The following is a 24,560-nucleotide window of genomic DNA, read 5'->3' as shown; positions in this document are numbered from 1 at the left end:
CGGACTGCTGTTGTCGGGACTTTGGCAGTTAAAGGAGAAAAAAAAAAAAAAAGAAAAAAAAAAGGAACGTTGCGTACGTTCGACGCGCGCAAGAGTAAATTCGCGTGCGAGTGGATTACGCCGGTTGCCTGGCTGTCGAGTAATAGATAAAAACTGCATATCAAAAAGATGGTCGGTAATAACGGGGTTTGCGCGGGTCATTACAAACCAAACGGGACAATCAATACTTACGAATATTATTTCATACGAGTTAGACTGCGCGCGACCTTGAAGAGAAGTAATTATCGATCCATTTCCGCTAACACGCACCGAACACTTTAGGATATCACGTCCATACATTGCCAGTTGGATTATATCCTCGCGAGTAACTCGATCGTAGTAGTCTCATAGTAGCGCGTGTTGATAACTTGAAACGCGTATATACGTTTCTATAAAAGCATAAATTTTTTTAAATTTGCGATTACCATTGATCGACATTTGTAATACAAATCATACGTATCCCACTAAAAATTATATTCTTCATATTTCCAACGTTACGGTAAAATAAAAGATTGTTATACACTCTATCTAACAAATTGACTATATTTCATTGTTGCGTCGTGCAAATGAGGAGTTTCAGATTTCGTCTCTCTCTCGCTATTATCACGTTTTCAACGACACCAGAGGGACGATGTTCGCTTCCCGATGAAAATCGTCGAGAGGCTGCTCCCAACGTTCCTCGAAGTAAATGCCCAGCAGAAATTTTGCCTCGACTGCTGTGTTGATAGCCCATGGAAGGTAATGTTCGACGTATAATTTTCGTTGCCTGAAACGCCAAAAAGAGAGTTTCCGACTGATTGATTGACTGATTGAAGTCCAATCTGAAGGAAAAGTGGGAAAATGGGAGGATGGAAGAGACGATCCATCGCAGGTACGTATCGCGCTCGAGATTCACTCGAGGTGAATTTACCTTGGACGCAATCGGAACGCTCCAAATATCGCTCCGCTGAAACACATGGGCAATCGCAATTGCACCGCTTCTATCCACTTGACCGACACTTCCCCGAGCATTGTCGTTGGCATTAAAAGCAGAGCGTGATAGATATCGTGCGTTTCACGATATCGTTGCATTACGTACGCTAATTCGGTATCTTCAACGAACCTGACTGCTGTTCTAGAGTCGGGCGACACGTTCTGTAACAGAAAATCTTTGTTCCAATGTTCGCGCCGCTCGTAATTATCGTAATCGCGTGTGTGACAACAACGACAACAACGACAACAACAGCAGCAGCAATAGTTTTGAATAGGCGTAGCACTAGTAATAATAATAATAATAATAATAACAATAACAGTAGTAAGAAATATCGGCGCCCAATGCAGTTTGTGAGAACTCGTAGAATTCTCGTAGTTTTGGAAAACGCTATTCGCGCGTATACGGTGAAAAGCAAAAAAAAAAAAAAAAAAGATCGTACAATCCACTTGGTCTCATTTTAAAGCACGAAGCTCGTACATCGAACAATGGTAAATTTGTTTGTCACTTTTTTTGAAAATGATTTCACATCGCGTAGCAGGTGGGAAACTGTACATGTTATGCTATTTCCGCTGTAGTTGCCATTTTCATTACAAATTATAATATACGTACGAACGTAGCGGAAAGTAACACGAGACAGAAAACTGAGAGGGAACGGAAAGAACAAGAAACCGCGTTTCGAATCGAAACGAATCGAATCGAGTGAAGGAGAGCTTACGTTAATGTCCAGGAAATCGCAATAGATCCTGCCAAGGGTTCCTGGTGGTAATCGCTTTAGCGCGGAAAAATCGACCGTCGACGAGGATATACGTGGTTTCTCGGCAAGGATGCGGGATCCCTCGGAGGTTGCTAGCATTTTCTGACGGCAGTACGAGAGAGCGTCAGTGCCGGTGGTTTCTGCCAAGCACGCGATCATGTCACCACGAAAGGGATCGGCGAGCGAAATCGCGGCTGCACCGGCGGCTAAAATCGCGCGTTGCACCGGCGACAGGGGCACGCGGTGTCTCGCGTACTCCGTCGCGAACGACGGCCAACAGCCAGCGTTGCTGGACATTCTTCGAACCAGCCAGCCTGAAACTGACCGAGGAGTGAATGAGAATCGATCGTGTTTCTTTTTTTCGTTTTTTTTTTTTCTCCAGAAATTAAATTTATTTATTTATTTATTTATTTATTTATTTATTTCACTGTAAAGTATACTTTTTGTACACGTGCGTTTTGTTGGAGCGACGATGGTAGCTACAATGGTACGCTACACACACATACACCTTCCCAATATTATATCGTAATACGTATCTAATATGTACAAGCTATATTACACATGGTAAACGTGTACTTCTTTTATCCGACAACGGTGTCTTTTCTTTTTTCTTTTTTTTTTTTCGCTTTGGTACGGTATCTCGTTAGACCTACCGGAAAGTAACGATTCGTTTTTTTCTCTTCAGTCAAACCTCGTTTCGCAATAAGTATTTGTAGATTTACCTTTCGGGATATTGCTTTCCAAATTTCACGCCTTCGAGTATGTACAATTTCATTTCAGTTCAGTTATTCGAGCAAGCACCGCTAGCAAAGAGAAAAACTTTATGGAAGAACGTATTTTAAATATCTCGTGCTTTCCGAGTTTCGAGATAATGCTACCGAGACGACTAACACAGTTTCCAGTTTATATCCAAATTTTTCTAACGTCCGTAAATGTCAGTGTTGATTTTCGAGATTTTAGTCTTTTTGGCGTTCCTTTTTCTGGCAGGCCAACGGTCGTTGACAAAGACTCGAGCTCGGTTCTCTAATTGAATCGAATCCTCGTTCAGGATTGAGGCTTCCTGGTCCATCATACAGGAAATGTGCATAGCCTATACATATGTAATATATAAGCACAAAGAATGTTTATCTTTAAAGAAATGTTTGCTTAATCGTATCGAGAAAGATCTATTTTTTAAACCAACTTGTGATTTGATTCTATCGGACTATCACATTTCCGGTCCATGGAGCGGAACTTTCCAAGACGAAAATCCTCAAAAGAATGTTGGTACTGTGAATGTTTCGCCTATAAATCAGGGGATTGTTTAAAAAAAAAAAAAAAAAAAAAAAAAAAAAAAAAAAAAAAAAGTGTTAGTCGATGGATAACAGACGTCGTAACAGCAGAGTACGTAATAAACCAATACTTAACTGTAACAACAAAAAGTCAGAATTTTCATTTCTGAGAAAAAACAAAACAAAAAAAAAATGATACTTTTCGTTACTTTTCGATAAGCCCAACCGGTACTTATTCGTAGTTATTACTATGGTTTGTCACACTTGCCGCTCTTTCCCCGTTCCCATTTCGTTTCCTTCGTTTTCTTTCGGCCGCTATCAAAAACGGTCGTTATTCGACGAGGGAAAGGCACGACACTCACGTCGACACGTGCAGAGAGCACAGTGTGGTAGAGAGTCGGTAGAGAGAAAGAGAAGAAAAGAAAGAGCCGCGGCGACGCACGATGGCACGAGGATTTGTTGCTCTAAACAACACGGGGATCATACGGCTTGCACTTTGTTCAGCTGATCGTCCGAGAGCGGGAGATATTTCGGCTCGGTGGATTCTTTTCTTCGAAATGTTACCCAGGTGTAGACCAAACTACCGACCACGCTCAAGTTCAGTCCTACGAAATTTAGCCAGGTAAAAATGTAATCGCCGCCGATCATCATCCCGAGGTAAGTGACGCATATATTTTTCAAGCATCCGATTATGGTGGTGGTGAGCGCAGAGTTGTAAAGCGTGCAAAGTATCATACTGTACGACAGTATGAAACCCATGACGCACGAGAGGCCAAACTGTACGAGGAAGAACGGGTTGTTCCAATGCGGAAACTCGACGATGGAACGCGTATCCTCCAGCCAGCAGGCGATGCTGATCGCCGGGACAATCATGAACAACGAGTTATAGTACATCAGTCCGTATTTTCCTAGCTCCTTCGAGTCCAACTTCTTCTTCATGTAGACGCCGTTCGCGGCCGTGAAGAGATCGTTCAACAGGATGAACAGATAGCCCTCCAAGTTGAAGGCGAGGTCGTTCAACGCCGCCACCACTGCCCCAACGATCATCGTGTACACGCTCAACTGAACGGAAACGCGCGCTCGCACACCGAGGACGTAGTACTCGGCGATCATTGTCATGAGAATGCTGAACCGCCTGAGGGCGGTGAACATTGGCAGGCTCAGCTGTTTCGTCCCCCCCAGTCCGAAGATCATGTTACCGATGTAAATGATCGGCAGCGGCCATATCTTCACGCACGTTGCCGCTTCTAGGTTAGGGAACTCGACGTACCGCAGTTTCTTCGCCGCGAAGAGCAACACGATGGTGGCCAACATTTGCCCTATGCCGAGTATTTGGAACGACGGGAACTCGAACGACGTCAACACCGTCTTGTTCACGACGGTGATCATGAACGAGGACAAACCGTAGAACACCGCCGAACCGACCCGCGCGAACATTGCATTTTTCGGACTCGACGACATCACCGGACGAGACTACTCTAGTTTCCCCTCGCTTCTTCTCTTCTTACTCTCTCCCCTTTCCTTTTCTACGTTTTCCGACAAATCTCCCAAATCTGACACGTCCGATTTATGCGTCAAGTCTCGAGTGAAACGTACACTGACATAACCTCATCGTTGCTTAGCCCTGTCCGTCTTCCGTTTCTCCTTTCGTCCCACAACCAATCGAGACTTTGTTATCTTCCTCGGCCAGTGTTTTGCGTTAACTGCGGGTATCGCGCACTTTTTTTTTTTTTCTCTCCCTCCCTCCGGAGAATGTGTTCTTCGATCTTGTCAATGTGAAGCTTCACGATCGCTCCTCTGCATCTTCTCCCTCTCCCACCTTCTCTCTATCTCTCTCTCTCTCTTTTCTTCCGTCTGTTGCTGTTCTTACTACGAGTGCGAACGCTGCACTGCTGTTCGTCGACCGACACGTGAACCTCCCCGACTCGACGCATCATCTCTCTACGTACTTCATTTTACGCTTTTCCTTCTTCGTTGCTCTTAACCTATTGTCTTTTCTTCTTTCGATCAGCCTCATTGTACGTAACGTATCACACATATGTTTTTAGCCATACATCTGTTTAAATATCAAGAATTTCTATCAAAGTTTTTATCAAATTTATTCTCTCTGTACAAATACTAATTTATTCAAATTGGCCACATTCAAACACGAGTTTTTCTCGAAAACGAAAGCTTTAATGAAAAAGCTTTCCGATACATTTCTACATGTGGGCTCACCCTTCAGTCAGCTGATTACGAGTATATACATGTACATATAAATTCAATCTCGAGAAAGGAAACTCGCTTACTCGTTTACAAGGATTCTTTTATATTTATATTTATATTTATATTTGTATATTTCATATTTTCATACATTAAACGGCATCTTTCGTGTTCCTTGAGCACAATCATATGTTGATGTGTTTAGGATTTTATCTCATTGTCTTTTCATTTGTTTCCAACGCTTCGAGTTGGGATAATGAGTTTCCATTCAATTGCTTAAGTAAACGCAGATGCGTAGATCTACTACCCTGCGTAGATCTTAATAATCTAGTCTAGTGAGATTATTTGAAGTTTCGGCGTAATGTGTGGTTGTACAAAATTTTCTTACATAACGCGAAATAAAAATTGTGAAAACGAAAATATATCATGTAAGTCGATGTTTCACTTTGTGAACAAATTTGAAAATATTTCAATCATCTTTCACTCACATAGAATCATTGGTTACGTAGATTGGTTATGATTGATGATTAATTGATCCCTTTGTTACTTTCAGGAGGGAAAAAAGGAAACAGTGACTATTTTATACGACATATTTTTTATCATGTTATTTATTTTTTGTCCAATCAGGATCTTTCGTAACACATGTCTGTCATCATTAAGACTGTCTACCACCACGGTATGTGTCTTGACTTTTCCCTGATATCTGTAAGCTTTCAGTTGTTAAACGTTCTGCTAAATTATCACAGGCTACGCCAAGTGTCAAGAAGTTACCCTGCACACAGAAACATCGTTTGTTAAATACAAAAAATGTCAAAAATCAGAAAATTTCACCAAACTTTGTCAAGTCTGCTGACCATCAAAAGACCACCCAGTATATAGATATAACAAACAATGAAAAACAAAGAAACTTGTACATAAAGGATGAACAAGAGTGGCAGTGTATAAAACTAGATTCCAGTAAACTTCGAAAACATTGTTTCATGCTGTCCAAGATAAGATTGACATGTAAGACGTGTTGATATCTTTAATAACTTTGATATTCAATGTAGTTTACTCGAGCAAACAAACTGAGCAATTGAATGATTGTTTTAGCTTTGGTAATTGTAACAACCATGGCTGGATATGCTTTGGCCCCAGGACCTTTTGATCCTTTTACGTTCGTGGCATGCTCTGTGGGCACTGGATTGTTATCAGCCACGGCAAATACTGTCAATCAATTTTTCGAGGTTCCCTTTGATGCGCAAATGTCAAGAACAAAAAATAGAGTGTTGGTGAGAGGTCATTTAACGTACGTAGTGTATGGTTCCAATTGCAGGAAGAGAGCTTAAAATTAGCATTGTATTTATAAAGCAATTTGTCCATTAGACCTGGCCATGCGGCAATATTTGCGGCAGTGTCCGGCTTGAGTGGATTATTGTTGTTGTGTAGTCAAGTCAATGGATTAACAGCTCTTTTGGGAGCAACTAATTTGGTCTTGTACACTCTCATTTATACTCCTATGAAACGTATTAGTATTCTAAATACTTGGGTGGGTTCCATAGGCAAGTATATCACGATATTTGTTTTCAAAACTTTTCATCGTGTCAACTGGGGGATTATGTATCGGTTGTTATCTAGTTGGAGCTATACCACCATTAATGGGTTGGGCATCTTGCGTCGGCGACGTAATATCTCCAGGTGCTTGGATAATGTCTGGCTTACTGTATGCATGGCAGTTTCCTCATTTCAATGCTTTGTCGTGGAATTTAAGGCCGGATTATTCGCGTGCTGGTTACAGAATGATGGCAGTCACCAATCCAAAGCTTTGCCGCAAAACGGCATTGCGTTATACTGCTGCATTGATGGGTCTTTGTTACCTCGCACCTGTTTTTGACGTAACAAACTGGTGGTTTGCCTTGTCAACAACACCACTTAACGCATATTTTCTTTACCTCGGTACGTCTCGTATTTGTCTTACACTTTAAAAAAGAGAGAAAAAAAAAAGTAAATTTAACTTGTGTCTTTTCCTTTTTAGCTTGGGAATTTCACAAACACTCGGATAGCAAAAGTTCACGTAAACTGTTTCGTTTTTCGCTGATTCATCTGCCTGCCCTCATAATTCTTATGCTCATAAGTAAGAAACAGTGGCATAGCAACGATAACAAACAGAAGGAAACCATACTTTTCGAAGAAAAAAGAAGCAATATTTACCCAGTGTTAATGAAAACGATTAGTAACTAATAAAATGCACGGAAATTTGAACTGACGAGAATCGTTGTGAACTGTAAGTTGTATACAAGGACAAAGCAATTCGTAGTATAATTTGTGAATAGCGAGTTATTATAACAATGATTATGTACAAAAGCTAATACAATAGTCGTAAAATATTTTTTTTATGTATATATATATATATATATATATATTACGTATGTGTATATGTTTATTTAATTTTTCTTTTTATAATTTAGAATATCGTACAATGTCATATTGCATCTTGAGTGGTTTTCCGTTTCGCAGCAAATTCTATCGCCATTTGTCTTCTAGTTTTAGTTAAATTTCTATGTCCCGCGCAATCCAGATTTTCCGTGAAACATTTGTTTCTGCAACACTGCCGGCATAATTTATGAACACATTTGAGGCTCTGCGAGAGAAAACGTAATGACCAGATTAATAAATTTTATTCAAGTTACAACAAAACAAAATTACGCTTGAAATGAAATTTTGCAAACCACTGGATTCGGACAATCGCAACACAAGTCGGATCCTCTCTTCACGACGATAGCAGGCCTGTTGGGACGGCGCGCTATTCGTTTGAGTTTCTTCAAGCGTTTCCGTGATATTTCATTTCCCTCTTCGTCTTTGAATTTTCTCTTGATCGTTTCACTTTGCTACAAATGTCAAAATAAACGAGCAATTATTTTACGCAGATGGAACAAAGAAAAATGAAGGGAAAATTGTTTGCAGTAGAAACTAACCGTTTCGATCTTTTCAAGTTCTAGCTTTTGTATATTTTCTTCTGAAAAATGGCGTACGTATGGTTGGCACAACCACGGAGGTAGTTTCAAGTTGTAATCTGAAACACAAAATGCGAGTAAATAACAACGTTGTATACTACGATAGTACCTGGAAAAGCAAAGACATGCGTGTAAAGCGAAATAAAGAATAAACCGTTTGATCTAATAAAATGGTGCGATCTACGAACCGGATATGGTCTCTTCCTGCCAGATTAAACGACCTTCGTGATAATGTACATATCTATCCCTCAAAGCGTACACGACATTTCTGAAGGATTCCATGGTAGAATTCCGGGCCAAATTTTCTCTCTCTTCTTTATTTTCTGCTAAACAAAGTCTACTCTCTAGTTAAAAGAACGCTGAATGCATAAGTCGATTTGTAATTTAGGAAGTCACTTGTGACACACACACACACGCGCGCGCGCGCACACACACACACTCACAGGGAGAATGAGATGATACCAGCCAAAACATGAAAAAAAAGTAATATACATAAAAGATTTTTTTGTTTCGATCGAAATGCTTGTGAAAAAGTTAGAACACGTTCGGCAATGTTTGAAGGAGTACGTAATTCTTTAATACGAAGGTGTCGAGCATAGAAATGTAAGGAGGACACGTTGAATACCTCCCGTAATCAGAAAAAGTAGAAATTATAAGATAAACTACTACTTACAAACAGTACGATAGCTCTCGAAGCAAAAAAAATTTATAACTTTGAAACTATTAATTTTTTGAAACTATGTTTGTTAAAACTTTTTTTCATGTTTCGGCAAGTGCTATCTTATAGTAGAAGTTATATATTCCCCTTTTCTATTATCCGCAAGTATAAACATCGAAACTGTAAATGAAGGAAATTTAAAAACTAATTGGTTTTTCATACGTACGCGTGTTGGAACAGTTTAAACAGATGGCCACGAATGTAGGAAGGGGGGGCCGGATAACGTTCCACCAAATCTAAATATTCGAGCGCTGGCTCCCAACTAGGTGGATAACTCGCTTCGAATATGTACGGATTGTAAAGATTGCCTTCCGCCGACATTACACCGTCAACGCCGGTTTCCTCTATACATTTCTCGATATCTTGAAGGCACTGTATATTGCCATTTGCAAATATTGGAATTTTCACGGCCTCTCTGAACGTTCAAAATACACCGTAAGGAAGAAGAAAAAAAGAAAGAGAAGAGAAGAGAAGAGAAGAGAAGAGAAGAGAAGAGAAGAGAAGAGAAGAGAAGAGAAGAGAAGAGAAAGGAAGGGAAAAATAAAACAGAGTACGAACAGAGAGGAAGAGTTGTTGATCTTTACATTTAGTTACCTGACGGCTTTGATGTGATTCCAAGACGCGACACCAGTTAACGGACCTTTTTGTTCCCGAGTTCGTCCGTGCACGGTGAGTAATCGTGCCCCGGCGGTCTCCAGCATTTTCGCGTACTCCACAGTTTTATCAATCTCCGCAAACACGCGAAGCTTGCAAGTTACCGGCACGCGAAGTCTTTTGCTCAATGTACTTACTGCAATATTTCATAAACTAAAGTAAAATATATATCGTAAACGTAACGTTGAAGCGTTAAGCGTTCCTTACAAACCGATTTGTCGAAGCAAGTCCCAATCATCTTGAAGGTAAGCACCGTAACGGCCACGTTTCGCAATAGCTTGAGGACAACCGATATTTATATCGACCGCGTCGCAGTACGGTTCTGCTAAAAGCGCTGCCTCTAACAACGTGTTCGGATCGTTGCCGCAAAACTGTAACAAAAACGAAATGGAAGCTGTGAAGCGGCTGTTGAGATCGTAAGAGAGTCAAGGTCAATTTTGCAACAATTTTCTTTCCCCACCTTGTGGGACGGTAAAGCAGTGCAGTTGAAATAATTGACTGTTTGGCATCGATACGTATAAATACCTGAACAATCAGGGGCCGATCTTCGGCAGTACTGACAAGAGCTTCTCGACGATATTTCGGATCTCGACAGAACACCGAGGAATGAAGCATCGGCGTGTAACAGAGATGGGCACCGTGACGACGACTCAACAGCCTCCATGCTAATTCGCTCGCGTCGACCATCGGTGCCACTACGTATCGTGGAGAGCCCAGTACATCTCGCCAGATATTCGTCTCGGGTGTCGTAGAATCTGCAGCGTGCTGGTCAGACGAAACTCTTGCTGAAACTGACGACATCTACGAAAATATACGATCATGAGTACGTACTACTGAGCAAAGTAATCGATTAGTTTCAGTTAAAGCCAGCAGAATTAATTTCATTCGAAACGTCCTGCTTTTACGTTACGTGAGCAGTTATACCATATTTAAGCGTCCACAGAACGGGAGCAAAAACGGACGCCTACGTGGGGAGGTATATTCTGTTACAGCAAGGATGATACCGTGTGACGATACACAAGGACCACCTCTCTTCGTACAACTATTCCCTCCGGTTTATTCACCCTTTTCTCCACCGATTTTTTTTTCTTTTTTTTTTTTTTTTTCTTTTTCTCCCTTCACGTTTCAGTTTGCCAAGAAAAAGGAACGCAACGATCGTTTACAGTTTACCGGCTGATCGCGTTTTAAGCGCGATGCAGTGACGAGGAAAACGGTCGGAACAGTCATTCGATACGATGGATCTCGCATTTCTCGTGGAAAGGCAACGAGTCGCGAGCGACTTGCGAAGACGACGACGACGAAGACGACGTCGAACAAATTGAACGGTTAGAGAGGCCAGAGTACGACGACAGAGAAGAATGGGTGGATCGTGGCGTCACGGGTTTCGATAATTCCGACTCCAAAATAGGAGAGAGCTTGATAGACTGCGTTATTATCTGCGAATTTATTTTCGCCTTTTGTCCCCTTCGGAGGAAAAAGTGCGTACTCGGTCTCCTGTAGGTCGACGGGCCGAGTGTTTTCTGCGACCGGAGCAGGCTCCGATTCTGCTGCGTGTCCAACAGATTGAACTCTGTGATTAACGACGAACGATGCAGCGCGGAAGGTTTCAAGTAAGATCGCGATGACGGCGGTGCCGCTGTTGCTGTTGCTGTTGCTGTTGCTGTTGCTGTTGCTGTTGCCGTTGCCGTCGCCGTCGCCATTGTGTTGATCGGCAAAGGAACGCCAGTATGTGGCGAAGAGTCTGTGTCTGTGTCTGTGACTGTGGCTGCGAGTTGCGAGGACGACACCACCGCCACCGTGTCCTCGATGGTCGTTCGATTCCGATCGAAATCGGCGCTGTCGAGTCCCTTGGACTTTGCTATCTGCAACGTGCTGCCTGTCACGTCGAACGACTGCTGTCGACCCTTTCTTTTCTTCTTGCACCTTCTTCTCCTTTTGCCTTTGCTCAGATACGTTCGAAGAAACCTGCCGATTCTCTCGACGGTCTCGCAGGAGTTTGCCGACGCGCGTACGACCCGATCGGACGTGTCGTCGCAGCTGGGTCGTTTCTTCGACTCGACGGGAGCCTCGTGGACGCCCGGTCTGCCGTTTGTCACGCAACAGTGCATGGTCAACGCGGAATTGAGCGTGGCGAAGCAACAGAACACTGGCGACGGCGTGGACAGATCGGCGGTAGTAGCGGCGTTCCAATTTCGAGAAACGTCCGTCGTCACTGACACGTCCGTGTCTGTCGAAATCTCGCCGCCGGTAGACGCGGTGGTGGTTTCACTGTGGTTGTCGAGTCGCGACGGTTCGAGTTCGTACGTTGAGAAACACAGCCGAAAGTTCCGTTTCTCTCTCTCGTTCTTCCGACGGGAGAAGGGGGATCGAGTGGAAGGTGCTTGGCTGACTTTCGGCTTGCCCTCGAGGGACTCGATTCGTTCGTCGGTGCATTCGTTGGTACCGCGGCGCGAGTACAGCAAATTCGCGTCGTTGGCGAAGGGCGAGGAACGCGAGGAACGCGAGGAACGCGAGGAACGCGAGGAACGCGAGGAACGCGAGGACGCGAAGGAACGATGGGAGGAGATGAACTCGCAGAAACCGTATCGCAGCCTCGAACTGTCGGGGACTATCTGCTGGATGGTGATCTGTTGCGTCGAAGCGTTCTCGGTAACCGTGGTTACGGTGGTCGTAGCAGCGACGGAGGAGGAGGCGGAGGAGGTGGTGGTGGGATCGCCGGTCGCAGCGGTGGTCGTTGCAGCTGAGGTGGCGGTGCCGGAAGCGGTGGAGGCAGCGGCGGCGGCTGCAGCCGCGGCAGCTGTCGCAGCTGCAGCGATCGCCACCGCGGCAGCCACCGAGTTCTTCTCCCTCTTGTTCCGCACGTACTCGTAGGTGGTCAGCCCGAGGCAGGCGATGTAACCGTGAAAGAAGCACAAGTGAAGCAAGAGTATCGCCACGATCGCCGAGAGGATGCCAATGGCGGAAATGGCGATTATGAGAGTGGTGTCCGAGGCAGGGGCGATAAACGGCATTACGGGATCGGTGGTGTTGTTCTCCATGCTTGGACTGGCGAATCGGTCGGTGAACAGGGAGAAGGACAGCTCTGTGGCGGAGAGGCCGGCAACGAACAGGCTCGCCAAGATAGCGGAGATCAAACAGACTAGGAAAGCACGGTAATTTCTAGCCCCGATACAGTTGTTGAGCCATTTGCAATGGTGGTCGAATCGGACGATGCATTTGTTGCAGATCGAACAGTGCTTGGTTCTCTTGCTCTCGGCGGTTATGTTGCAAAGGTGGCATCTGCCGTTCTCGATCACGTGCGAGTGTTTCCGTCGGTCGAATTCCGGCAGAACTTTGTTCGTCGGCTGAGACCTGACCCGCGGGTCCGCCGGGTCCAACAGAAGCACCGTCAAGTGGGAGCAAATGTGCGTTAGAAAGACAGCAGCGATCACGATCGAGAACGTTGGGCGTAGATTCGGCTCGAGGAGTGGCGTCAGTATCGCGAACGTGTTCACCACGATGATCAAGATTACGATCCAGCCGGTCACTTGTTGGGGATGCAACGGCAACTGAAGTCCATGCACGCGTCTAAACTTTCGACGTTCCGGTATCACGAGCGCGTTGCTCTGCCCCGAGCACCATCTCCGTAAAATATCCCTCGAATTTCCGTTTCTTTCGTTTCGCATACCGCAACGAGGTCGTCTTTCATTCCCATCCGCCGCTGAACATTATCCTCGTGTCACTCTCTCTCTCTCTCTCTCTCTGTCACTCTCCTTTCCTCGTTGTCATCGTTCTCGTCGTCCTCTACACTCTCTCGTCTTTCAAGCCAGCGACAAAGATAACCACATTCTTCTTCTCGACAGAGATCTTTCTCTCTATTTCTTTTTATTTTTCATTCTTTCGTCGTTTATTTTTCTTACTCTTCACTCACCTTGCGCCGTTTCTCCGATTCCTTTTCGTGACACATGCCTTCTCGTTCTCGTTCTTCTTCTCGTTCTCGTTCTCCTTCTCGTTCTCATTCTCATTCACTTATCCCTACTGGATTCTACAACACTGTTGCTTGTTACATCAATTCATCGTGACCGTCCACGATCCTGCACGACAAGCATCTCACTTATCAGGACACTGGTTTTCGTTTCTACGTCGTCGTGCCATTCTTCTCCGCCAAACTCGGCCGTATGACTCTCTCGACGGAACGCGCGGTTTCAATCGATATTCGCGTAGCAACCTCTGTTACCAGCAGTAAACCCGTGTAAACCAGCCGAAATGTCTTAAATTTTTCATGGAAATTGTCGCATATCTCCTCCTCCATATTGCAAGCACATCCTTCTAATGTAACATTTTCTTTTTCGTCTGCGTTTTTACTCTATTTGTTTACTTCTTTCTTCGTTTTCATACTTAAACGTTTTTGAACGAAGTTGACTTTCAATGAACAACAGAATAACATTCCTGCTTTTCTATTTTTTATTTTTTGCTTTTTTTTCAAAAATATTCCTTTATTTCCACTATAAAGTAACCGGAGCCTCGACTTGCTTGTTCGATACTATAGATTGCTTTCAAACATTAAACATCGTCATCGATTTTATTTTTCTTTTTTTTTTTTTTTTGCAACTGTTTACTATCTCTCATAGTTTCTTACGTCTAAATTAGTGCCTAAAATTGTAATAAACAGGCAGTGTTATTTATTCAGTCTCCAGCAACGTGTAGAAACGTGGTGATTTTCCATGCGAATCACTCTAATAATAGTGCGATTCTATGTGATCGAAACGTGAAGAAACGAGTCGACAAGAATAAAATTGTTTCATTAAAGCCTTAGTTTTCGAGAAAATCGGATTTGAGGATTTATCAAGTATTTATCATACTTGAATTTGGCTAATTCCACACTAGATAACCGCGAATAATCAACACAAAGATATTTTACACGCGAAAATAAATGAAAAGTGTAGAATAAAAATCTTTTTTTTCTACCATTATGTTGAAGACTGAGGTCTTCTCCATAAAACTTGTACAATTTTTATTTTTCATTTTCATTGAACATATACGTTAAATATCAGCGTTAAACTATACAGATAAATTCAAGAAACTTTAACATTTCATCATCTAATCCTAATGTCTCAATTTTTAAAACCACGATAAAAACAAAATTTTTACACGCGTTTGAATTTTTACAATTTTCGAGAAAAAAAGGTATACTCACTTTTTCAACTGCTATATAATCTAAAAACATTTTTGAAAAAATAAAAAGAAATGAACTCAGAGTTGTCAAAGTAGAAGCTTCGTACTTCAAAGTGAGACCAAGTAGATCGTTGTATGATCTTTCTTTACAAAGTTATGTTAGTTTAAATCTATGTAGTTCTTCAATATATGTAAACTATTTTAGAAATAGAAAACATTAAGCTTGCCCTCAATATGGCTTACTGAAATTTCCATTACCACACATTTTGACTAGTACACAATGATTTTATGGTATTTTCTGGAATACCATTTATGAAATTGTTGCTAATAATCGTTATAATACTATTTATAACGTTTAGTTAACGTTTTCATCAACTGAACCTTTAACATTATCGTTGTGATTATTATCCTCATTATCCTGGCATTTCCAACATGACAGTTTCAATTTTTCTTTTCTTTTTCTTCTCTTTTCTGCAATACATTAATTTTCCAATTTCGTTTTTTTTTTCCCAATTTCGCATGTTTCGATTTGTTCAATACAAGGAAATTAGAGTTCCTTCTAGCTTTTTCTAACTTTCTTTCATTGCGTGTTTCTCATTGCGTTTGCACAATGTACACATATTACATTCTCTCCCTGCTTCGTTTCTGAATTTTTTTTTATTGTTTCGATATTCATTCGTATTCCAGTGCTACTGTATATTCATTAATTGAACGATACTATTGTCAAAATAAGACGTACGGACTAACCTTACTTTTGATCCTCAGTTGAGAGGTTAGTCGTCCAAGTTCGTCAATTACGGCATACGATGCGAACGTATTTGTAGAACTAGACACCCCTTCTTGTTGCACGACAACCTTGTTGTATGTAGACGAGTTTCACACCTGACGATAATTTTGTGATAATTTTGTCGCTTGTATATTCCTTGACGAGCACGAGCGACGAGTGTTTCGAATAACCAACAAATATGGTTCGTATTATGCTCGTTTTCAGACATGTTATCGAAAATATCGATATATATCGATATCAGTACGTTGTGAATGTGAAAGAATCAAGTTCTCAAGTATATACATAGAGAGGTGTGCAGTAGTTTGACGGTTTTTAACTAATCAGCTGATGATCGGGAAACCATACTCGATCTGAAAGTAATTGTTATTTAACCGTTTTGACAACGATATTTGCTCAGTGTTACTAAGCAATTGCTCATTCGTGTTCCACCTGCAATATGTGAAATTTGTGAAAATGACTGGTATAATCACCTTGTGTATGACTTGTTTTATTATCTATTGCAGTTTCACCTGGTGAGATTCACGATAATTATTTTTACGTGATATCACAACATTTTTGTTTTATTGTCTAGTAATGCTGTTTTATTTTTCCATCAGGGTGATACCAAGGTTTTTAGCATGGTTAGTAAAGAGACGATACAAGATTTATCTACGTGTTGGTCATATTTCACTACCGTTCATATTACGGGATGTGAATATATCGAAAAATGGTTTCACATTGGTGAGTCTCTCTTAAAAAAGATAGAACAATTATTATTTTTACTTACACCTTGTGTTTTTAGTTTTATTTACATTTTATACACGTTATTATTTACATTGTTCTCTCAATAGACATAGAACAGATATTATTTATGTGTTCCTCTTTCATTGTTATTTACATCTTATTGCTCGAATGCTTCAGAGAGTCATTTGATTGTTAGTCTCAACGAAATTAAATCTTGAAAAATTCAAACTATATGTATATGCTGTTTAATTTTGAATAATTTTAGCAAGTGGATGAGATCAGCGTACGAAGTAGCCTATTTAGCAGTGACGTTGCAAAACTTTTAGCTGTGATTATGAAGGATGTTAGAATTAACAAGGACGTTCCGATGGAACCTGTACAAATAGTAAGCAAGCCAAAGAACCCAGTGGATTTTCGAGACAAGAAAATTCCGTCAATAATTATAACTTTTGTACAAGTACGTAGATGACAATGAATCTTACTGCAGGCACGATAAATCATGCTATTGAAATTATCATTCAGACTAAGACTATTTGCCGACTCAAAGATCATTTGAAAATGTTTCAGTTTATGGCTGTGCATGTAGAAAACTTAAGTCTTCTGATTTTGGGTAACGGTTGGTTAGCTAATGGAAGTGCCGAAAGTCTCACTTTGGATGGTAGTGTTGTTCACGGAGCTCGTACTCTTCTTGCATCTGCAGCGATCATTGGTGGTGCCATGAAATTGTTACGTCATGCGTCCGATGCTTGCCTCTCACAGATATCATTTGCTGGAACAGCCGAAGCAACACTGAAAGCCCAAGGAGAATTTTCGGTAGAGGTATGAAGAAATTGTTTATAGGTTTTGTACGTGTCGTGCAAGCTGATTTGTTTTAACGCGCAAATTGCAAAGGCTAAAAAGTAATGAGATACCAAGTTGTAATTCAACGATGTAGCTCAATGCTTTGAACGATAGCTATTTGTGTTTAGCACACTTAATGGATGATCCTGAACAACTGTCCTTTACAATGGGATTAGATTGGAATCAAGCAGGATATAATTTATAGAAATTGTACATCGGAATAACGCAGACAGAGGGTTCTGGAGGGGCAGGTCTCGTTACATTCTTCAAAGATAGAAGTTTGTTAATTGATACGGCATCTTCGTATTCAGATGCACATGTCGACTCTTCTATTGATCTCTTATCTCGGTTAGCACCGGTTATACCGAAGGTAACTATACGTTATTAAAGCGTATATCGGAAGATTCAGAAGAGGTAAATATAATTAAATACATTTGCAGGATTTTTGCCTGAAAATAGGCAATTCTTCTATAATTACGGGCGGAGAAGATGGCGTGGTTCTTGGCTTAGAAGGTACAATGAAGGGTTTGCAAATTAGTACGAAATTTCAACCATGTAACCCGCTATTAAATTTCACTTTAAATTTGGATGGATTATCAATTCGCAGCAAATTCCCTGTTCTGACATTACGATCGTTAATTGTAAATTCAAAGGTACCGTGCAACTTGTGTCTACAAATTCTTATTGGTTTGACATTATACCAAGTACCGAATAAGACGACCATTCCTTAAATCTTTTGTACAGATGGAGCAAGGCATTTTACAAATTGCCATACAAATTAATAATCTTTCTATTATCTACGATCACAAAGACTGGGAGTCGATATTGTGTAATACCGATAACGAAATTTCGAGACCTGTCGGTAGCATAACGTTAAAGAATAAATTGCCGTGGTTAGATGTAAGAGTAAATACCGAACTCTATGACTCGTCGTTGTGCATCAAATTATTAGACGTCCACGAAGCTTCGTGCGGCGTAGCTCACATGAAATTTTCATTAAACACACTTGCAGGTACGTACATATAATGTTGTATTGCACTTAGCTTCTTAATATATATCGAAATTGAAAAGATTAATGTTTGTTTGATGATCATTTAATTTCACAGATATGATTGACAATTGGAACACAGAGTTAGTAGTAGAATCTCTGTATTGTACCTTAAACGGTTCTAATGCCATTACTTTGGAAACATCTCATCGATGGGGAACGCCTTTGTCTATCGGAGTATTATTAGCTACGACACGTACCAACGCTATAGGAATTGCCGTTGACGCTCTTGTAACCGAATGGAGTTTGGAACTTGCTAGATTTCTCAAAGAAGCATACAAGTAAGATATTCGAGAAAAATGAAATTAATTTTCTAAACGGTTTACTAACAGCTACTCTATTAAACATTGACAGATGTTGCCAAATGTACAACAGAAAAATCGAAACAATGAAAAAGGCCAAAGAATCGGATAGCGTTGTTCAATTAAATCTCAAGGTTACAAATTGTAATTTATTTTTTATTGCGGAAAACAATCGTACGTATATAATTTGATTTATCCTATTTATTTCTAAGAATTTTCAAATCAGAATATTTGTGCCGAATGTCTTGATTGATTGTTTAGTGTCTGTCATGATGCGTTTGGATATTGCAAATTTGGAGCACAATACAAAACGATTGGTGGCGGTAGCAGAGGGTGTTAGCGCAATCACGTTAAATAAAAACGAACCAATTGTCTGTCAGCACGCGCAAGCATTGGTGCATCCGTTCTTAGCAATAAGAAAATGCAAAGGTGCGGTTACATCTGAAGCGATAAATATTACTTTGGACGGTACCAGTCTAGCATGGAGTCCGAATTTACATCTTCGCCTTTTACAACTTTGGCTGGAATCTGCAGATTTTAGATCTATCATAAATAGAGATTCATCGACGACACGATCGTGTCAAGGTTTGTTTTTTTTTTTTTTACCGTATCTTTGTTACCTTCCTCTTTTTGTCTGTTATATTTTTTAATTACTAATATATTAAATTACTGTTCTCCAGATAAAGACATTGGTAAACAGCAAAAACGATTAGTAGATATACTGGCTACTAACGGGATTAGTCTATCTATAGATATTTCTCCGAAACACTTTTTAGAACTTTCCTCGGACCAGTTGCGTTGGTCACAAGGAGAGTGGAGACTGAATTATATGCGAGCTACTTTAGATATGGCCGACATAATTATGTTCGAAGGATTTGAATTAATCAGAATATTGAGTAACGAAGAGGTGCTACTAGAGCGACAGAGTAACGAAGGTTTTGTCCTGGATTGGAACGAAACTTGGATGCTCAACATCGAATCGGTAAAAGCTTGCTTTCCTTACGAACATCAGTTTACCGACGCAATTCAGAACGAATTGTTCAGTATAAAGAAATGGTTGAAAGACATTCATTCCTCCTCATCGTCGTCATCATCGTCGTCGTCGTCGTCGTCGTCGTCGTCGTCGTCGTCGTCGTCGTCGTCGTCTTCGTCCTCGTCATCGTCTTCGTCATCGTGTTCTTCGTCGTCATCGTCGAGTCAAAGAAAGGAAAGATGTTTGCCGTGCGATTTAATTATAAAAGTACGCGTATGCAGCAAACGATTTATATATACTGCAAGTAATACTGGTGTTTGCAACAAATTTAAGACAATTATTTCGCATGTTACAGATCAAAGAATGGGTATTCGAGGTAAGCGACGATCCGTTTGAAGTACGCTTGCGAGATAATTACGAATTATTGGAAGACGAATATAAAGAGAGCTTAAAGAGGCAAGCGATGCTCGACACCAAAGTGCAGGAACTCTGCCGAGCGCACTTGTTGCTTCCTCAAGGCAAAGTCGAGGAACTGTACGTCAGTCTGAACAAAAAGAATGCCGAGATATACGTGCAACGATGGAAACAGATGCAGCGTGCTGGCCCAGCCAGAACACGATTGTTCGCTTGGTCCATGTCAGATATCGAGATACTGGCGTTGGCCGATCCGTCGATAAATGGAATGGAAAACGCAACGAAGGCTCTTCGCGAGATGGACGCGGAGACTCCCTGGCCAGAGGACGGCCTTGAATTCAGCACCTTGTGGGTAAGGGGAATAAGTTTGAAGTGCGCCGAATGGAAATTACAGTTGCGGGATTTTCCGCAACCGTTGCTGTTGGTCGAAAGTTTAAGCGTATGGGGTAGATTAGCTGGCGCAGAGGCTCTGGCACCGCCGCGGGCCAGGCGAACTGTGAGAATAGAAATCGGTGCTCCTTGGGAGGACATTGTCGTAGAAAGAGGAATGACGTCGTTGAAGTACTACCACGATCTGAACTGGGACATCGACAAGTTCAGATATGCGTTCGGTCCGTGTTGGGAGCCGGTGATAGCGCAGTGCAACTTCAGTTTCGAGAAAATTCTCCATCCGTCGCGTGACCCGAGTCCTCCGCTGCCATTCTGGGACAAAATGCGACTGGCTCTCCACGGAAGGTTAACGCTTTGCGTAAAACAGTTGACAGTTTTGTTACACGGTTCGTTGGATCCGTACAATACCACGGAGGAGATGGAGCTTACGTGGACAGGATTGGAGCTCGACTGGACGCAGGGTAGAATCATCGTGAAAGGAGATTTAGACGTTTACGTTCGTACGGCCAGCAAATACGACGATTGCAGATTACTACACTTACCGAACGTACGTTTGAGCATAAAATTAGCGTGGGTTTGCTTAGGCGATCCTAGAGATCATCACGCCGCGATACCTTGCGCCCCAGACAGGTTGCCGGAATATTCGAGCAATCAAGAGCACGACTCGTTCAGGGCGTTCCGCTCCCAAAATTTGAACGTCAGCCTTTCTCTGGAGACGAAGCCAACCGGATCTCCGGCTATGGCAAGCGCGCCAACCGCTCTATTGTACGGCAGCACTCTCAGATGGTTTGAGAATCTGAAATTCATCTTGTCCGGCGCGACAAGGCCGACGAGGAAAGGGCCGCTTTTCAAAAATATCAGACCTAGGAAGAAACAGCTGAGCAGGCATTACAGAAAAGTTCGGCTGACATTGGCCTTTCATCAGTTTCACGTCAGTTACTGGATGTCGTTCGCGATGCAACGCGGTTTCGAGGTAACCGGTGGAAGAGTAGTGTGCAGCTGCGAGCACAACCTGTCCCTGCATCCGATCGGCGACGGGCTGATACATCGTCCGAGAGCGGAATGGTCGGTCGTGTATATGAACTGCGAGCTCAGCGACGCAGAAATTTGGCTGAAAAGCGCGCTTCACGAAGACAAGGAGAGCGCCTCGCTCCGACAACCGGTGGAAAAGTGTTACTGTTTGAGCGTGGCTCGCGTTAGCTACGGCAGAGAGGCAATGGTAGCCGGTGTCACCGGAGGAGACACCCCCACTCATAGGCTCGTCGTGCACGACTTGAAAGGAGCTTGGACAAAGACGAACAGAGACGTGGCCTTTGCGCTTTTCGACTCCTTCATCAAAACTCAACAGCTGAAGAAGAATTTGTCCACCGCAGCCTTGAAAGGCTTTCACAGAGAAAGTTCAACGCCGCACAAAAATCGAACGAGGTCGATCGAGGCGCAAAACGCGACCACTCAAGTGAACGCGACGTCCGCGACGAAGCCACAACAGGGAGAAGCCGTCGGTATGTTACAGAGATTGATAGCCGAAGCTGCAAATAAACCGGTCGCGTTTAGCGACGATTTGTCGGTACAAACCAGGGGTCAACAATTACGAGGTCTAGCAGCTTGTCATCAAGACGACGTCCTTCACAAGAATTGGCTAAGTATGTGTGTGTGTGTGCGTGCGTGCATGTCGTATGCATGCGCGATGTGTGGCAAGTTTCATGATTACACATACAGTCTAGAATCGGATAGAGTCTAGTGACAAATAAAAGTAGAAGTGACAAATTTTCAAACTCGGAAAAACCGGAAGCTTGCCACATCCGATCATACACATTTTGTAATTGTTCATACAACTTTTACATACATGCGTGTGTTACGTATATAATAGTTGGAAAAGAGGAAAGAGAGGAAATGAAATTGTTTTCTATTTGTGTTGTTTTTGCAGTCGCCTTGGTAAACAGTCAAGTATTACTGAAAGGCATCGAAACGCGAGGTTACGTGATCTTATCCGCGGCTAAAGCCGAGATATTACAAAGAGTTCATCAACCTGTATGGAAAGAGAGAACCTTGGTATCAAAGACGACCTGGGTCGGATCGTTAGAATGTATGCAGTACTATGCAACTGTCAGTGCCAACATTGACGAAAATATCGACGATAATATAATGTGGTTGACGTTAGATAACATCCAAGTAAGTTAAGTATAAAAGTTGTGAATTCGTACATCAATTACGTACGAGTGAAATTTTCTAAAATCGTCTTTAATTAAACTAGGAAAAAGATTCGACTGTGATAGCTGGTTTACCAGACGTGCCGGCATTGGTTGGTTCAGGACAAAGCGTCGGTGGTGTTGTGAGTCAGACGGTTGGTGGTGGCGGTGGTCCTCAACACCAATTACAACGTATCGTCTCGAGATGTAAATGCGAATTCTTCTACGTTGGCTATGGACAAGCTTTGGACGTTGGCTCTGTCGATCAAGTTCCACCTCCGCCGAGAGAGGAAGTCAGCCCGTGGGAAAGAAAAGACCTTTCGGCAGCTGACGCGTTCACGTTGATGCATCACGATTTAGACGTTTGCACGAATTCGCTGCAGTATGCTATGATCTTGGATATCGTTAACAATTTGCTGCTTTACGTAGAACCAAGGAGAAAGGAAGCATCGGAACGTTTGCAGAGAATGCGATTTCAATTGCAGTTGCACTCTGTTGAAGATCAAAAACGTCCCATTCAACAACTGCAGAACACCGTGCGCGGTTTGGTGGCGAAATTAAGGAGATTGGAGCGTGAAACGTACCTGGTGCAAAAAGCTCTCGCGGAGGAATCCAGTCCCGAGTTGCTAGCAGAAATGGAACGATTGGAAACGAGAGTTTTCGAGTGTAAGGAACACCTCGGAGCGAAGGCGGAAGAACTCGACGTAATGTTAAGCTGTTACAAGGAAACTACCGCGCCAACCACAGCTTCCACCACGTTGAAAGATAAGCCGGCGGCAGTCGCAAGAGTGGCGGAAATTTGCTTCAAACACGCTCAGTGGAGATTAACGGACGCGGATGGCCAATTGGGAATCGCCGATCTTATATTAACTAATTTTTTATACACCAAAACAAGCAAAACCGACGATTCGGTTGAACATCTCCTAGAACTGGGATACGTTAGGATGACTAATTTATTGCCGAATCAAATCTACACGGAGGTGTTGACACCTACGGAATTGCAAAGTAACATGCCTGTTGATAGGCAAAGGGCTCTTCGTGTTTTCTGCAGGGAGAAAGCGCCGGTTGCTGGGATATCCGTGAAAGAACATTTCGAAATTAATGTCGTTCCATTAACGATAGGTAGATAGATGTATATGTATTGTTACGTACTCTCCTTTTCCCACCCTTCTCCTCCTTTCTCTTCTCTTCTCTTCTCTTCTCTTCTCTTCTCTGCCGTTTATTTTATAATATCCATTATATCATGAAATTTTTGTTTTGTTCAATAGAAGCTAATCGAATGTTTCGAACGTTGTTCTTTTCGCATACGTTTAAAACGCCAATCAAAATGAATCATTCTATTTTTAGGATTAACGAAAAAGTTTTTCAACACGATGCTCAAATTCTGTTTCCCCGAGAGGGACCCAGAAGGAATAGAAGAGCCACCCGCACCGCAACGAGATTCCTCCTTTTACGTGCCAATTGAAAGAAGGGACGATGTGGAAAAGATGAAAGAACGTGCAGACAAAAACAAATTATTTATATATATCAAAATACCTGAAGTACCCGTTCGTGTTTCTTACAAGGTAGTCGTCAAATTTCAACGTAACGATTACAATGTTTTTGTTTCTTTAAACGAATTGTCAATTACTCAACTAACATTATTATTACTAAAATCGTTCGTTTCTTTGTTTGCATACGCATCTACAGGGCAACAAAGAGAAAAACTTGGAAGATGTTCGCGATTTTGCTCTGGTAATACCCACGTTAGAGTATCATAATGTTACTTGGACATGGCTTGATCTCCTTTTGGCTATGAAAAGTGATTCTAGACGCGTAATACTGAGTCAAGCTATTAAACAGAAATTGCAAATCAAACCAAGAGGTCCGCAAGAAGAATCCGCTCCGCAAGAGGAAGACAAAGCTCGACTTTTATTGGGTGCTAGACATCTACCGGGTGACGTGAGAAAGAAAGGTGTCTTTAAATTTAAGTAATTCTTCTGAAATTTGTACTTGACGAATTTTTTTCATTTACACAAACGTACACGGAATAACGATATTTATTCTAATAGAATATTTTAATAAGAAAATTGTTACTGCATTGCCAAGTATTTTTATTAAAGCAAAGTAATGTTTGTACGGTTTTTTAACCACTTA

At 42.0% G+C, this 24,560-nt stretch overlaps 4 protein-coding genes across 7 annotated transcripts; 2 read left to right on the top strand and 2 right to left on the bottom strand.

Moving 5' to 3' along the window:
• Positions 1–557: 557 nt before the first annotated feature.
• On the bottom strand, positions 558–19,090 carry LOC122535381 (UDP-sugar transporter UST74c-like). 2 transcript variants are annotated; one of them, XM_043666869.1, is made up of 4 exons: positions 4,237–4,969; positions 1,728–2,086; positions 950–1,173; positions 558–805 (listed from the first exon to the last, which is right to left on the bottom strand). In XM_043666869.1, the coding sequence occupies exons 1-4, from the start codon at positions 4,496–4,498 to the stop codon at positions 643–645; spliced, it is 1,008 nt and encodes a 335-aa protein (XP_043522804.1). In that variant the 5' UTR covers positions 4,499–4,969; the 3' UTR covers positions 558–642. The 2 variants fall into 2 exon arrangements, with proteins under 2 accessions (XP_043522804.1, XP_043522803.1); XM_043666868.1 differs by lacking the exons at positions 558–805; positions 950–1,173; positions 1,728–2,086 and adding an exon at positions 19,079–19,090 and having other exon boundaries at positions 2,346–4,847.
• Positions 5,502–7,606, top strand: LOC122535377 (protoheme IX farnesyltransferase, mitochondrial). The gene is made up of 7 exons (XM_043666864.1): positions 5,502–5,667; positions 5,793–5,915; positions 5,986–6,244; positions 6,332–6,527; positions 6,605–6,780; positions 6,857–7,174; positions 7,254–7,606. The coding sequence occupies exons 2-7, from the start codon at positions 5,841–5,843 to the stop codon at positions 7,457–7,459; spliced, it is 1,230 nt and encodes a 409-aa protein (XP_043522799.1). The 5' UTR covers positions 5,502–5,667; positions 5,793–5,840; the 3' UTR covers positions 7,460–7,606.
• LOC122535372 (tRNA-dihydrouridine(16/17) synthase [NAD(P)(+)]-like) lies at positions 7,641–13,617 on the bottom strand. Of its 3 annotated transcripts, XM_043666856.1 has the most exons (10): positions 12,204–13,617; positions 11,239–11,252; positions 10,130–10,405; positions 9,816–9,975; positions 9,545–9,740; positions 9,117–9,365; positions 8,421–8,569; positions 8,194–8,291; positions 7,948–8,106; positions 7,641–7,859 (listed from the first exon to the last, which is right to left on the bottom strand). In XM_043666856.1, the coding sequence occupies exons 1-10, from the start codon at positions 13,267–13,269 to the stop codon at positions 7,701–7,703; spliced, it is 2,526 nt and encodes an 841-aa protein (XP_043522791.1). In that variant the 5' UTR covers positions 13,270–13,617; the 3' UTR covers positions 7,641–7,700. The 3 variants fall into 3 exon arrangements, with proteins under 3 accessions (XP_043522791.1, XP_043522789.1, XP_043522790.1); XM_043666854.1 differs by lacking the exons at positions 7,641–7,859; positions 7,948–8,106; positions 8,194–8,291; ... (3 more) ...; positions 9,816–9,975; positions 10,130–10,405 and having other exon boundaries at positions 10,633–11,250; positions 11,296–13,617; XM_043666855.1 differs by lacking the exons at positions 7,641–7,859; positions 7,948–8,106; positions 8,194–8,291; ... (3 more) ...; positions 9,816–9,975; positions 10,130–10,405 and having other exon boundaries at positions 10,633–11,252; positions 11,307–13,617.
• On the top strand, positions 15,126–24,560 carry LOC122535371 (protein KIAA0100). Its single transcript, XM_043666853.1, has 16 exons — positions 15,126–16,057; positions 16,142–16,265; positions 16,534–16,725; positions 16,836–17,087; positions 17,314–17,478; positions 17,549–17,761; positions 17,853–18,120; positions 18,215–18,437; positions 18,511–18,632; positions 18,720–19,043; positions 19,139–19,698; positions 19,787–21,878; positions 22,163–22,407; positions 22,490–23,546; positions 23,772–23,989; positions 24,114–24,560. Exons 1-16 carry the CDS (start codon positions 15,999–16,001, stop codon positions 24,396–24,398), a joined length of 6,399 nt encoding a protein of 2,132 aa, XP_043522788.1. The 5' UTR covers positions 15,126–15,998; the 3' UTR covers positions 24,399–24,560.

Source organism: Frieseomelitta varia, unplaced genomic scaffold, assembly GCF_011392965.1.
Source record: "Frieseomelitta varia isolate USP_RPSP 00005682 unplaced genomic scaffold, Fvar_1.2 scaffold_708, whole genome shotgun sequence".
In the NCBI taxonomy this organism is placed as follows: Eukaryota; Metazoa; Arthropoda; class Insecta; order Hymenoptera; family Apidae; genus Frieseomelitta; species Frieseomelitta varia.
The sequence above is the reverse complement of the archived record's forward strand: the minus strand, read 5'-3'. Positions and strand labels throughout refer to the sequence as shown.

Bases quoted from the DNA above. Each gene is read 5' to 3' on its own strand.
- LOC122535381 (XM_043666869.1), bottom strand. From the start codon at position 4,498: ATGTCGTCGAGTCCGAAAAATGCAATGTTCGCGCGGGTCGGTTCGGCG. The intron at 2,087-4,236 runs GTAACATGATCT...CTCCTCGGTCAG, and splicing joins GCTGCCGATCATTTACATCG to TTTCAGGCTGGCTGGTTCGA. The intron at 806-949 runs GTAAATTCACCT...TTGGCGTTTCAG, and splicing joins GCGTTCCGATTGCGTCCAAG to GCAACGAAAATTATACGTCG.
- LOC122535377 (XM_043666864.1), top strand. From the start codon at position 5,841: ATGTTATTTATTTTTTGTCCAATCAGGATCTTTCGTAACACATGTCTG. The intron at 5,916-5,985 runs GTATGTGTCTTG...AAATTATCACAG, and splicing joins TAAGACTGTCTACCACCACG to GCTACGCCAAGTGTCAAGAA. The intron at 7,175-7,253 runs GTACGTCTCGTA...TTTCCTTTTTAG, and splicing joins CGCATATTTTCTTTACCTCG to CTTGGGAATTTCACAAACAC.
- LOC122535372 (XM_043666856.1), bottom strand. From the start codon at position 13,269: ATGCGAAACGAAAGAAACGGAAATTCGAGGGATATTTTACGGAGATGG. The intron at 9,976-10,129 runs GTATTTATACGT...TTTTTGTTACAG, and splicing joins ATCGGCCCCTGATTGTTCAG to TTTTGCGGCAACGATCCGAA. The intron at 9,366-9,544 runs GTAACTAAATGT...TTGAACGTTCAG, and splicing joins AATCACATCAAAGCCGTCAG to AGAGGCCGTGAAAATTCCAA.
- LOC122535371 (XM_043666853.1), top strand. From the start codon at position 15,999: ATGACTGGTATAATCACCTTGTGTATGACTTGTTTTATTATCTATTGC. The intron at 18,121-18,214 runs GTACGTACATAT...TTAATTTCACAG, and splicing joins TTCATTAAACACACTTGCAG to ATATGATTGACAATTGGAAC. The intron at 23,547-23,771 runs GTAGATAGATGT...TTCTATTTTTAG, and splicing joins TGTCGTTCCATTAACGATAG to GATTAACGAAAAAGTTTTTC.